The sequence below is a fragment of the Pteropus alecto genome, unplaced genomic scaffold (assembly GCF_000325575.1).
Source record: "Pteropus alecto unplaced genomic scaffold, ASM32557v1 scaffold81, whole genome shotgun sequence".
Lineage (NCBI taxonomy): Eukaryota > Metazoa > Chordata > Mammalia > Chiroptera > Pteropodidae > Pteropus > Pteropus alecto.
The window spans coordinates 7,058,091-7,073,063 of record NW_006433378.1 but is presented as its reverse complement, the minus strand read 5'-3'; the positions used below and the strand labels follow the sequence as shown (position 1 = coordinate 7,073,063).

Below are 14,973 nucleotides of genomic sequence, written 5' to 3'. Positions count from 1 at the left end.
TTCCTGCTGGAAGGGTAGTGGGTGATCCGCGAGCTTAGCAACCTAATCATGCAGTAAGATCTAGTGTTGAGAATCAAGCCTGAGGTCAGTGCATGAACATTCAACAACTGCTGACTGAGCACTCTTTCTGTACAGGGCCCTGTAGCTAACACAAAGATGAATTAGACGAGAATCCTGCTCTCAAGTTAGGTACAGCCGGGGGGAGATAAGACATGCACTTAAATAAGAAATGCTATAACAAAGTTCATAACAAAACTGGAAGGAAGGAGTGAGTGCTCCCAGCTGGAATGATTGCAGTTGAAACACGTGCAGGACTTGAGCAAGAGACGGGGTCTTGGGAAGGCAATCCGTGTGGAGGGACGAGTGTGAGCACAGGCAGAGATGTATGAAAGTATGAAATGGAAATGGAGAGCTGCTGCTGTTCACAAGGCGCCTGCAAGCATCCTGGGGAGGTTCTTGCTGGCTGGAGCTGGGAGTGTGGCTGGGAGAATGGGAGGAGAGGAGATCATTTCAAAGACTTGGGAGTCAGGCAGAGTCCGGGAGTGGAGGCGCTGGCGTGCGGGCTGCTCTCAAAAAGAGGCAATGGAGAGGAGCAGAGAGGGTGATAGTTGATGTCTGAAGCAGGAGCACAGGGAAATTTTGTAGGAGAAAGCTGATCTGTAGACGTTTGTGGGCAGAGGGGAGGAGTCTAGAGGAGAGAGAGTGTGTAACAGAAATATTGAAACAAAGTTCTCAAAAAGGAAGAAGATGGAGTTCAGGGCACCAAATGCAGGTGTTGGCTTTGGCAAAGAGAAGTGTTGGTGGAGCCTGGTGATGAAAAACACGCCTCAGGAGTCCCGAGGTCTGCAGGCTGCTCGCCAGCAGCACCACCTACCAGCCGGAGGCTCTGGGCAGGCCTCTTACCTAATGCAGGCAGTTGGCTTGGAGGTTAGGGCCAGGCTGCTGGATTCAAGCCCTGGCTCTGCCACTAACCAGTATGTGACTTAGGTTCTCATTATTAAAGGTAGGTAATAAGAGTGCCAATGCTGTAGAGTCATTATGGGATCAAATGACTTAAATAAGTAAAGCACCTGGGATAGGGCCTGGCATATACTGTGTTATCACATAAAGGCCCTAAGCATAGTTCTGAGATGTGATTTGTGCCCTTGTTATCATCACGAGACTATTATTGGATCTACCAAAATTAAGGACAGCTCCCCTTTCAGGAGTCTACTGACTCTAGTCTGATTCTGCAAATGAGTGTAAGAATGCCTCGCTCAGAAGACTTCTGTGGGGATTCCATGAAGCGAAGTAAAACGTCTGGCGTTCATTGAACACTTGATCAGTTTCAGCCCTCCTCCCCTTCCCTCTCCTCTGCTGACCTAGAACACAGTGGGCAGCATCAGTAAAATGGTATTTACAAATAAACAGTATAGAGGGATGGAAATGAGCTACAATGGTATAACTCTAAATTCGTAAGCCGATTTTTTTCTTATAAATTACTATTGATTAGATTCTTTTCTTATTAAAGAGAAAGCGCTTCCTTTTCTAAAAGATAATACACATTTCTTATAGCAGGCTTGCTTTTTTTAGGCTACAACTCAGAATATTTACATGAGAAGTCACGTAGAAGAATCTTTGCAGAGATGTTAGAGTACAAGGACATTTTTGTGTAGTTTACTTTGACTTTAGACATAAGCTAGAAAGAGTGCTTCCTAGCTTATCGTTCTGTTGTTTTTTAGTTAGTGCAAATCTTAGATTATTGAAGGACTGGGTGAACGGCGAGAGAATGAACATCAGTCGGACAGGAATTAGGTAGCCAGAGAAAGTTCCCAGCATGCTAGCAGCAGCCTCTGGGGAGAGGGGGTTGATCTGGTCCCTAAAGGTGATGATGGTGTCCTTTGAGTTAAAGACCACGAGGCTGTCGTTGCCCTGTGCAGCTGTACCCCACAGGGTGATGAGCTGAAAACAGACATCCCTGGGCAGGCATCTGCATCCCCACAGTGGTAGCCAAATACACAGGGACTTGCTTCAGTCTCCATCCCTGTAACTACTTTAGGGGATATTTTGGGAAAATAAAGGCAATTTCTGAGTTTTATATTTCTGTTAGTTGGGCCATGTACCTTCTGAAGGCAGTGTTTATGTTTTGGTCCTCGGACTTGCCCACAAGGTTCTCTCCTAACTGAATGTTGGTGGAGTACAGACAGCACAGAAACTTCGGTTTCTCTTCTCCCAAAGTCCCCTACCTTCCAAGGGCCAGGCTTGTGTAATGCCAGGAGCATCACTTAAGGGGTTTGGAGCCATGATTCGAATTTCATTTTGCTCTATGACCACAGTAAGGTTTTAAAGTTCTCCAGGACTCAGTGTTTGCCTGTAAAATGAGAAGACTAGTCAAGATGATCTCTTAGGCTCTTTCCAGCTGTGAGCCTACCTGGTATAAAAGTATCATAATCTAGAGCAAAGGGGTAGAGTTTGATTTCCTGCTCACTGCCCTTTATAGAGCTTGTGAAGTTGCATGAGATGATATTGGAGGGGGCACGTGAACATTAAATCTCTCGATAGTTTTATATTTATTTTCATGAGTATTAGGAAGAAATGTATAACTTATACCTCAAACCTATGAATTCATGGTTATTATGGCACAGGACAAGGCTAAGTTTTAAAATAAATGAGTCAACTTAAAGGAAAATATTCATGACATATGAGTAGAGGTAGAACTCAAATCTGAAAAATTCCTACAGGAGGTACACAAAGCACTATTTATTTCATCTCCTCACATTTATCAAGCACCTAGCAAGCATCATGCCATCTGCCCATGGCTTTTTATGTCCATTCCATTTATTCCATGCAACAGCCTCGTGGACTTGTTACATCCTACATCCTTTGGTGATCAAGATGGCTCTGCTTGTTCACTTCATGTCTATTGTTGATTAATTTTTCTTCTATACCCATTCCCTGGGCTGCCTCTTTGTCAAAGGGCTCAAGTATATCCCAGGTTTCCATTCTGAGTCATAGCTATTCTTCTCCTTGTCCAAGCTTAGCCTTTTTAGTTCTGTTCCCATAAATTTAATATTCTGCTTCTCCCGGGATTGGGTAACATCATACTGTGATTTTAAAATTTAGCTTTAGTTATAGATAGTTTCCTTTTATACAACCAAGATATATTTAATACATTTTAGTTTATTAATTTTTTTCCATTTGCCCTTCAGGTTTTTGTGTACTTCTAGTTTTAGCCAGTGAGAGACATTGTACATCTTGCCTTCTCTGTAAGCTTCTGGGACTACAGACTGAGGATGGGTTAATATAAACTCCGATGTCAGGCCAACCTAGGTCTGAGTCCTTCCACCATGCACTGCCCACCAGTCACTATCTATGTGGACTTCAGTCTCCTTACTTGTGAAATGGGAATAACAATATCACATGTTCATACAGTTGGGAAGATTGAATGAGGTATGTATCAAGTTGCTAGCACAAGTACTGAGAACATAGAAAGGCCCTTTCAGCAAATGCAATTATTACCATTCCCCTTTCAAGTGCCATCAGTGCTCATCTGTTATTTTACATCCACTTTTTACATTTTTCTGGGTTCTTTCCATGAGCACTCTAAGGCTGAGAAAATGGCCCAACCCTAAGAGAATGGTCTTCGCATGCTGCTTTCTTTCTTGCTTTACTTAGAACCCTGTCCTTCTAAGATTTTCATTTACACCCTTGTTTAAAATCCTTTCTGATAAACAAGGATCAAATGTCTGACATGTCTGCTCTCCACATGGAGAGGATCCATCTGGATCCTCTGGAATGGAGAGGCCTGGGTTTAAAATCTGGCTAGTGCTGGCTAGCTGTGTTGATTTACGCAAATCACATCCCATCTCTGAGCCTCGATTTCTTCATCCATATGGTGAAAATGAAAACATCTGCATTATCTCTCTTCAGAATTTTAAAAATTAGATCCAATAGTACATGCGAAAATCTGTGGTATGCTATCAGCCACTATCTATATGTTTGCTATTATATTATTTTTATTATCATCTGTCTTGAGATATTGTCTCAAATTCAGTCTAGGACATGGTTACCTTAATCTGATTTTCTAGTAAATATGGGGGAAGGTATAGCCCTACTTCTTTCCCAGACTCTGGACAGGATTTCTTGGGTGCGTTGTAAAGACTGTGATGTCAATCTGCCTTCTTTTCCTAATATCAACAACTGTTTATTGAACACTGTTTATATGATATGTACCTGGCACTATCTTTAGATTTTTCAATTTAGTCCTTTCTCATAATCAATGGTTTGGGTTTATTATTATTATTATTATTATTATTATGTTCTAGATCCACATGGTAGAATCTTGCTCTTCTACTTTATGGGAGGAAACTGAAGCTTAGAAAAGATCCTCCTAAGGTCAGACTCTAGTAAGTGATAAAAACAGTCCTTGAACCTGGATAGTTGGGCTGCAAATGTCACCTGTTGCTCCCACAAAATATTTTCTCCCTTAGTTTGGGTTGATTGTAGATTGCTCCTGAGATGTCACTTTAGTAATTCCACCTTTCACTTTTCATCACAGTTTAAGGTTCCTTAATGTGGGTTATGGGAGTCACAGCTTTCTTTCCCCTTCTGAGGCCATTGCAGTTTGCCCTGTGTGTGTCTAGCAAAGGGCTGGGGGATGTCAGGGCTCTGATGGGGAGGAAGTCACTCAGATGGAGAGAAAGGGCTGTGTAATACAGTGGACTGTGAATTTCAATATTTCCTTAGGCTTCTCTCCCATGGAAACCATTTCCATCAAAAGAGCTATGTAAGAACAAAGGCCCTGGAGAATGCCTCTCCCCACCACCGCCAGAGTCATCCTCTATTAGATTAATTTAACTCAATTTCAGATCTTAGGTATAAGTCAGAGTCTTTTGCCCCCTCCCTCTCAGATGAGCTCTGAGTGGACACAAGATTCCACAGCAGCAGCTGCCCTGGCCTTTCTGATTTTAGCTTGTGGTCGTCACTAAATGGCATGTGCTAATGTCCTGTCAGAGGTTCTCGTGGTTGTATTATATGCTTTTGCTCTGTGAGAGGAGGAAATAGCAGTTCTGAGGAGCACTTGCTCACATTTCTCTGGAGATGACAGTTGAGACAATGCTTCCTTTCCCCAACAGCCTCCCTAGCTATGGAAAATGTCACCAGGTGCCAGTCTTCCAGTTTTAGAGAAAAATCTCCTTTCCAAGGCAAGAGAACTTAAGGGTTTTGTGTGCATTGGTATATGCATTGCAACCTAATTGCAAAGAGGAACTTGCCGAATATTTCTTCCGTTACCAGGAAATTCAACTAGGCTCCAGACCGGATATCTGGCTCTGATTCCCAGTCCAGGGAGGGCGCATGAATGCGTGTTATGATTAGGCTGTAGGCAAATGTCCTCTACAAAGTAAATTTCATTGATTTTATTAAAGGTAACTGTAGATGCTAAATCCTGAAATCTCAGTGATTTGACATTAGAGAATTTACTTTCTACTCATGTAAGTCCAATCAAGGGTAGGAAGTTCCAACGAGGTGGGATCCAGGCAGATGAAAGTTCTGTTGTCTTCAACTTTTGTTTTCTAAGGTGGGAGATGGCTGAGTGTTGACATAGATCCATGAGACACGAGAAGAGACTGGGGGGGATCATGTGGAGGGTACTTTATGGGCCAGGCCTGTCAGTGGCACCTGGGGCAGAAGTGACATTGGCTGAACTGCAAGGGAGACTGGGAATTGTAGTCCAAATGCATGCCTAGGAAGAGAGAGAAACAGGCATGTGAACAGCTGACCAGTTTCTGCCTCAGAGCGGTGGTCAGAGCAGAATAAAGGGGGTGCTGAGGTAGAGTCTGGCTGTTTCCTATAACAGGGAAGAAGCCAATGTTATTCTCCTACTTCAAAGGCTAACCCGCCGGCCTGGCCTTAGCCACATGGTAGGTCAACCTCTTTCAGCTTCTCTACTTGAAACCCACTTTTCTGTTTCACTGAGAAGGCTGATGACCCGTGGGAAATCTGTAGATGGTGATCTGATATTAGCTTGGCAGGGACTTGGAACACAGCCTTGCTTACGTAAATCCAGGAATGCTCAGCTCTTGTTTTGAAACTCTCAGAGTTTTTTTTTTTTTTTTTTTTAATTGTCCAAAGAATCACTTATGGATAGATGTTTCGGGAGCCTCCCTGCAGCGCAGGCTTTATTCCGCCTCCACTTGGTCCTGAGACGGAGTCTTTCAGTGCCCCGGTCATCCTTCACCATGGCAACAGCTGCAGGCTCTGGCGCCACAGGCATAAGCTGGTAGCGCATGAGGCAGGATCAGGCACATGGAATCAATCTCATTGAGAGCCAAGAGTGCTCACTAATTCGGTCTGTTAAATTAGAACTGGCCAGGCATGTGTTTTTAAGAGGAGTTGCTATGACAGTACGTTCATTCAAACGATGTAACCATTACACAGGTCTCTCTGTAATACACCTATGGGACTCTTGAAGACAGACAAGCCAGTCACTCTGTTGCCAGCAGCAGGATACAGCATGAGTTTGAATGCAATACTGTTAAAACCGCATATCATTTACGATGTTCTGGCATTCCTTCTCTGGCTCACTATCCTCCAACTAGACACATGTACATTTTTGTGTGAAATGGCGAGGAATTTGAGGAAAAATTGGTTAAGAAAATGTGAATTTGCATTCAAGAGACTTTTTTGTTACAATCTCTCCCATTTGAAATGCTTCACTTAAAAAATTAAAGCCCAAAGTGCATTTTTATAACTTAATCTTCATATTTAATTTGATTACAGTGATGAACATTAAGTAAGAAACAAGCTGTCCCAAAGGGCTGTTGAATTATTTAATTACCTCTGAGACTAAGGAGGTGACAGGCGGCATAAACAATTCCACAAGTGGGACGCATTAGGAAGATGCTCTTTCTGTCCAAGCTTAGCAAGTTGAATGATGTGACTATCCAAACACCAGTTGCTTGTTGAACAAAATATTAAATGCTTAAATCTGTTTACACTATTTTAGGTGCCAGATGGCTATTTATCCAAAATAAATGGCAAAGGAGTATTAAGTTTAAATGTGTTTTCAAAGTATTTTCAGTTAAAGGAATTTCCAATAAAGTTAATATTCAGAATTGAAGGACAGTCTCTTATTATCATATATGTAACATTTAAACAATTTCTAAGTCAAACTAGAAAACTAAATAACAATTCATTCAAGAGGTTTGATCATCTATTATGTTCTAGTTCTGGAGATACGGGGATGCATAAGACAGGCTTCTTGCCATGAATAATTTTGAAGTTTTTTCAGGGAAAACAAGACTACACAATATTGTTTTATTGATATAATATTAGAAGTGTGAATGATGTGCTATGGAAACAGAGATAAAGGAATAATTAGTTCTGTCAGGACTGGGGAAGACAGGGAAGAGAAGTGTCAGGAAAAATACACAAAATGCACCATTTCAACTGAAGTTTTACAAGCATGTCCAGAGGTTTGTGGGAATGTGAGCCAGCAAAGAGGCAGGTGGGAAAGGGGCAGGGGAAAAACTATATGGTCTGTGGCTCAAGAACAAAGCTGACCTTTTCTTAGATCAGGAATTGGCTAAACCACCAAGTTTCTGGTAATGGGAAAAAAAGTTTGTGATGTGGGCAAGATAATATTTCTAAATTCAGAATAAATTTACAATTAGGCCTTGTTCATCTGACATTGTCAAAAAATAAAAACTTTCACTCATGAGATTTTTCTCTGAAACTTTCTAATTTAAGTGTCAAGGTTTTTTTCCACTTTTTTTTTTTACTTCAAATAATTTTTATTGCTTGAATCATATTGACATGGCTTTCTTTTTAAAAAAATTATCGGGTGATATTGGTTAATAAAATTATTTAGGTATTAAGTGTACAATTCTAAAATACATCATCTGTATATTGCATTATAGCTGCTTTTTTTCCAAAAAAACTTTATTTATAAAGTTACACACACACAAAAAGAGTTATATTTGTCCCCAGGCTGTAGTTTGCCAACCTCTTATCTATAGTGTACAATATAGATTCTTTTTTATTCAAAAGATTTCCTGAGCATCTGTGATCAATTTAAAAATAGCAAAAAATGACCTCAGTTGAAACTTAAACCTGAAGAAACAACTTGATAACTCTACTTTATCTTAATAAATGTCAGTTATTATGCTATGTCCTTAGGGACTATTAAGGCATATAGAATTATTTGCCTTGAAAATTAAAGGCCTCATTTTGATTTTTTATTTTTAAAGTTTTGCTTCTATATCTACCCCCGCCATTACTTTTTCTGTATCATTCAGCTTGCTGTAAATTTTTCTTGCTGCTCATAGTAGGTCTGCCTCTAATAGTCTTTTTCATCTCATTTGCTGTCTTTACTCTGCTGAGGAATGGGAAATAAGAAAATCCATCTTGCCTGAATTATGAGGAAGAAAGAGTAAATGGTTCATGAATTGAGGTACTCTCTCAGGAAGTTTGAAACATGAGCCTCGTTATCTCTTATTTGCTCATTTGTTTATTCTTGGTTGTATTCCAAGAGTTGTTCGCTAAAAAGGTGACCTCTAAAAAATTTAGTTGTCACTTTATTTGAACTAACATTTGAATCTGTTTGGGAAAATGTCAAATGCTGAAATTGCTTCAAGTTGAAGTTTATCTTGGAATAATCCTTAGAGATGTTAGAAAAGCAAACCATGCAGAACACAAATTCTCAAAATATTGATGGGACAGTAGTACTCTAAACTTTATAATTTGTCCAGCTGAAAAGAACATTCTTTCACAGAGTGAGCAAAGTGAATTTGTCTTTCACGGCAGAAACACACTTTTTCAACAGTATTGTCTTGGAACTTTAATCAATGATTAAACATTTATAGTTATTATCAGAGAAATGTCATTTCAAGAGGCAGTGTGGTATATCTGACGATTTAAAATATATAAACTAACTTAGCTTATTTATTTATGTGGGGTAGCATTGTTTTCCCCATTTTTTTGAGAAAGAAACTAAAAACTCAGAGAGTACTCATATCACCTAGTAGAATGTTGTTGAATAAAGATTTAAAACCCTGTCTGCCCTGCAAGCCCTTGCTCCTGGAAATTTGTACTGTATTACAGTCCTTACAATCACTGACTCTTTTTTTAAGTTAAATTTATGGGGGTGACCAATAACTGATTCTCAATGTTGCCAATTTACCTGGATATTTCCTGCCTTATTTATAAAACAAGAGAATTAACCAGCTGAGTTATAACATTTGTTACAGTGCTAGTTAGTATTCTAGATTTTTTTGGTTAGTCGATGAAGAGGTTAAGTTGGTTCATATGGAAAGATCACAGTAAGACTTCTCAGTAGTGCATTGGATCACAAAACTGAAACTATACATTTTTTAGGCATTGCTTTTGTAGCTGAGATTTACTTTATCTGATGCCACTCTGTGCCCCAGCCTCCCAGCCTTGTCCAGACCCTAAAAGAATAATGTGTGGAAGAAGATGGATGAGCCCCATGGCAGAGCACATGGAGCAGTGACTGTGGAGGTGTGGGATTCTTTGCAACTTTCAAATCTGCTTTCTGAGTAGATGTTTAAGGAGTGATGGATGGATTTCTTGCCAGATGACGAACGAATCAACTTTATCTAGATAATCCTTCACTTCTCTCTAGGAAGGAGAAAGTCATATTTAAAGCTATCCCATCCATTTTGCAGTCATGCAACCCATACATTGAAGTCCCCTGAAAATTGTTGCTTGCCGAGTCTGCCCAGGTCTGCCACATACAGCCGTGCCTGCCATGCACGGCAACACTAGGAGCACTATCCACATGGACTGATGTTATTGGCAGTCCTCGGAGTCATGCAATGTAGAAGATATTAGAACAATAACCACCATTTATTGGGCTATTTATTCTGTGTCAAGTACACCAAATACCACATTTCCTAAATCTTCACAACAAAACTATGAGATAATATGGTGAGGTATATTTTCTAGAGGAAGAAACTGGGACTCAGAAAGTTCTCACAGTGTTGTAAGGGTAGGATTTGAACCCAAGTCTTCCTGATTTCACAGCCCATTCTCTTTCCACCATATTCTACTCTCATTCCATGGAAATTCTTCTAAGCTAGGCGAATGTAGACTGAGATAAGACAGGGACGTGTTCTCATCATCCTTGAAGCATTACTTCAGCGATGACTTAACAGCATGTGACCGCAATACTATCCTGAGCTTGAACCTTCCATGGCCCAACATTACTTAAAAAGAGAGTGCAAGGCCTGTATAAGAGGACCAGGACCCCATCTTCCACCCTCCTTCCTCCTTACCTACTGCTTCTCCAAGGTACTTTATGCCCTAACCACTATCTTTCAAGGCATTTTTGTCCACAGAATGCACATTTGCACATCTAGGTCCCACTGGCCATTTTCTTCACATTAGCTTTAGACTGAAGACCACATATTGGCATCTTTTGGGACCTTTTGCAGAAATAGCAAGAGAGTTGCACCCAAAGAAGTGAGGGGACTTTTGCTGCAAATGCCAAAGCTCTACTCAAAGATGCTTTTTGGGTGACAATGTGGGTCAGCGTGGGATTTATGCAGAATGCCAGTGAAATCCCAAGGGCCAAGAAAGAGACCTGTAGATCTGGCCACCCTAAATATGCTTTGTTATTTCTAAAGCAAGGCTATAATGTATATGTCTATGTATACATTAGAAATATGACAATTACACACTGGGGAGAAGTTGTTTTATGTTACAATGCAAGAGTATATAATATACAAGCAGCAGAGTAAAGAGTTAAAACTTCCTCAGCTCCATTCCCAAGAGTGGATTTCAGCATCACCTTACTGCGCATTTCCATCGTAGCTCATAGGGCATTGCTATGTAACCTTTATGGGTCTGTCTTGTCACTTTTACTGTGAGCTTCTCAAGGGTAAAGGTGATATTTTCTTCACTGTGTTAAGTTGATACAACATACACATATTAAACTGTGGCCTCAGCTTGTCCAAATAGACCCGGAGGTAGCTCCGGCAAAGGTGAAGAGAAGATGGCAATGACAAGAGGAGAACCCCCTCTGATGGTTCCCAGGGGGATGGAGGCAGAAGTCTCAGTCAGGTGACTTCTCACCTGTCACAGCATCACCTGCAGAGGGCTAGTGAGCAGACGCCTGGACACGAGCAAGAAGATGCCATCCCATAAGTAATCGGAATAGGAAGACAAGCTCTGCTCTGTGGTGTGGTGTCCCTTGTCCAAACTCATTTGGGCAGAACTGTCACTCCTTCCCTCCAGCCACGGAAACGTAGTCCCATTCTTCTAGCCTCACCAGCTCCATCCTTATTTTTCAATTGTAGGCCAAGACAATTTTTAGATGACTGTGATATGTCCGTAAATCCACAATATGGTGTTTAACAAGTCTCTTCTTTAGCCAAGAAAAATTTAAAGTGAGGCAAAAACGTGACTGGTATATTCTAAGAATAATTGCGGCAATCTCCTTGGCCTGGTGTCTTAGAGAACTAGCTAGTAATTTAATGAGTCCGTTTCACCACTCAACACAGGGGGAGTCCTCACCTCTATCGAATGTGTAGCTTGAATAGTTTTTAAGACTCATAGAACAGCAGACCTAAAGAAATCAGAGATTTCTGAAGTCTGGCCCAATACAGAAACCAAGGTGACAGAAAGGTCGGAACTGCCCAAAGTCACAGAGTTAATTATGAATGCTAAACAGGTATACGTAAAGCCTGCTTACCACCCAGAGCTACGTGAGCTTCTATTTGTGACTTTTGAGTCCTAGCGCCTCTTAAAAACCCTCAGAAGGAAGTCGGCCGCAAGTACCTCTCTCATCAGATGAACTTGTTACTTTTCCCCGCAGTCTGCAGGCCCTGGGATGGCATAAAACTTACAGATTCTGAACAGCATATGATGATTATCATTCCTGAGACACAGAAAGACCACAAAACAGACATTAACTGAATCCCTCAGCCGTTCGGAGGCATTTCTTACAGTCTTACACGTTTAGTTTAAAACTGATCTTAACTTTATATTGACAGCCAGAGGTACAAAAAGTTCCCTCATAAATATAGTTTCTACTCCCTGCCTCTAAAATGGGTCCTTTATGACAATGATCAGCTTTGAGAAGGTTGTGAAAAGAAAATTCAGTTTCAGACAAGTATTGGCTTTTTCTTTCCTCTCTCCTCTTCTGGGCCCGGCATCTAGAGTGTGGAAAAAGACCGTGCGTGATGCATCAAAGAGGGCTCGGGTCTCGTTTTTCAGGACTGCTCTCCCAGTTCACTCTGTTTCTTCCTTGGCTATTACAAATTAACCTACTATGAACATTTGTGTGCAGCTTTTTGTGTGAACATAGATTTCATTTCTCTGCGGTAAGGACCCAAGAGTACAATTGCTGTGTCGTATGGGAAGTTTGTTATGTTCCGTTTTAGAAGAACTGCCATGCTTTTTGGGGGAGTGGCAGTACGTTTTCATTGCCCATCAGCAGTTTATGAATGATCCGGTTTCTCTGAATCCTCGCCAGCATTTGGTGTTATTGTCATGTTTATTTTAGCTATTCTGATAGGTATCTCATTGTGGATTCAATTTGCATTTCCCTAATGGCTAATGATGTTGATTATCTCTGCTGTGCTTATTTGCCATCTGTATATCCTCTTCAGTGAAATGTTTGTTCATATCTTTGATTGGCCTTTGTCCATTTGCTAATAGGACGGTTTGTTTTTATGGTTGAGTTTTGAGAGTTCTTTGTATGTTCTAGTTATAACTTTTTTGTTGTATACATGGTATGCACATATTTTCTCTCAGTGTGTAATTTGTTTTTTCATCTTCTTTAGATGGTCTTTCACAGAGCAAAAGTTTTGAATATTTATGAGATCCAATTTATAAATTTTTCTTTTTATGGACTGTGTTTTTGGTGTCAAGTCTAAGAACTCTTCACCTGTCCCCAGGTCCTGAAAATTTTCTTTTAAGGTTTTACCTAGGAATTTAATAGTTTTACATTTTACATTGAAATGTGTGATCTATTTTGAGTTAAGTTTTGTATAAATGTGAGGTGTAAACCAAGGGTTCATTTGTTTTTGTTTGTTTTTGCTTATAGATGTCCAACAGCTCTGGCACCACCTGTTGAAAAGCCAGTTCTATTGAATTGCTTTTGTACCTTTGTTAAAAATTAATTGAACATATTGGTGTGGGTCCTTTGCTTTTTATAACTACTTTATTGATATTTCCTATCATTTGACAGAAACATCTGAAGAAGACAAATGTTAATGAGGCTTTTGCCCAAATGAATCATGTAAAATAAATTATTTAATTATGAAATATTTGATAATTTAGAGAAGTCTCATTACACACTCATAAATCATCCTCAAGGCTTTATGGTTCTTATGAGAACAGAACATTTGGCCCATATCCCATCAAAATATTTCCCTTTACCTAAATAGAAAGACATGTGTGCCCATATTTTTTTCCCCAAGGCCAATACATAATTGCGCAAGTTGGACTTTGTGGAATTTAAAGGGACAAGAAAAGTGATTGGCCTTTGCCAGGCTTCTTTTTTCACAAGCTTCAGTAGAAACACGTAGTTAGCCGCTCTGCCAGAGAGACTCAAGAGCCTGCTCTCACAAAAATCATAAGGGATATCTAAGGAAAATAAGCTGATCCTTTTTAGGGACATACCGAAGCCAGATAACTCAAGTTAATCATAGCAAGATACAGCCAGTCTTAGAGCCAAGTACTGTGAAATTAGCTTCACTTCCCCGCATGTTTTGAAACATGCATCTGTATAAACCTGCCTGTGCCGACATCCCCACTTCCAAGCTGGGTCTGCCCAAATCCAGTGAATCAGCTCTGAAGTGTAGACGGCACATAGCAGTGACCAAGCCTCCGCCTCGGGCAGCCTGCTGGCCTGTCAGGCCCAGTGGAGCAGCAGAATGGAAATATTTGGAGAAGTTTTTACGTGTCCATGGAATTTCGTTGCAGGAAACCACCAGAGCAGAGACGGGCATGGCTTACAGGTACTTCCTGATTGTAACGTCCTCCAACCTGGGCACTGCACTGAAGTTGAAGGTTCTTGTTGTTAGAGAAAGAAGGATCGAAATAGCTGGCCTGTCAGGCCCAGTGGAGCAGCAGAATGGAAATATTTGGAGAAGTTTTTACGTGTCCATGGAATTTCGTTGCAGGAAACCACCAGAGCAGAGACGGGCATGGCTTACAGGTACTTCCTGATTGTAACGTCCTCCAACCTGGGCACTGCACTGAAGTTGAAGGTTCTTGTTATTAAAGAAAGAAGGATCGAAATAGCAAAAACATACACATATAGAAAAAGGAAAAGTAAAATGAATGCAGTGAGCCCTCTTCTTGGGCTGCTTACTTTTTCAAGCTTTAAATTGTCTATTTCCTCTTTGCTCAAACGTTTCTGTAAGAGATAGTCAAGCTCACCTGACCTGTGGAAGCTCCTACGCACATGCTGCCAGTGGAAATATTTTTGACTTTAAGTGGGTAGGTGATTTAATGGGTCATAATGAAGAATGGGGACTCTATTCTTAAAGAAATTTATAAATTGAGTAGAATTTTTTAGCTGCCTAGGCTTCAGGGCTGTTATATTTTTTTGTAAGCCTGAATCATGTGGTCTGTGCCAATGGCTAATAAACTAGTTCATGAAGCTGAGCTAGTTCTCCTTGAAATGACAGCACTTTTTATCAATGTAGTACAAGATAAATTACTGGTTATTCTCTAACCTTCCAATACCATCATTTATTCTGTGAAAGATTAACAAAAGGGAGAAATTTTTTTTTTCTGGTATGGGATTGACTGTGTAATCTTTATAAATTGCTCTGAGATGGGAAGCATCATTCTCTTTCAGAGCAATTATTAGTCAAATCTCTATAAGATATGCTCGTGCTTAGCTAAATCACCCGGCAGCACCTGCACAAGTGCTTCTGTGACAAACGCCTGCAGTTTTAAACATCTGGAAGCTGAGCAAAAGCTGTTCAGAAAGACAGGATGCTGAAAACTGAAAACTGA

At 40.5% G+C, this 14,973-nt stretch overlaps 1 protein-coding gene across 3 annotated transcripts in view; it reads left to right on the top strand.

Annotated features, from left to right (window-relative positions):
- The window catches only part of KCNAB1 (potassium voltage-gated channel subfamily A member regulatory beta subunit 1), a 314,248-nt gene that overhangs the window by 4,697 nt on the left and 294,578 nt on the right, over positions 1-14,973 (top strand). The window contains exon 1 of one of the 3 annotated variants that reach the window (XM_006908206.2): positions 13,548-13,964. The exons of the other annotated variants lie outside the window; for them this stretch is intronic. Coding sequence (XP_006908268.1) covers positions 13,723-13,964 — 242 coding nt within the window. The 5' untranslated portion in view covers positions 13,548-13,722. Of the gene's footprint in view, positions 1-13,547; positions 13,965-14,973 lie in introns of those variants that run through there. 3 annotated transcript variants of the gene reach the window in all.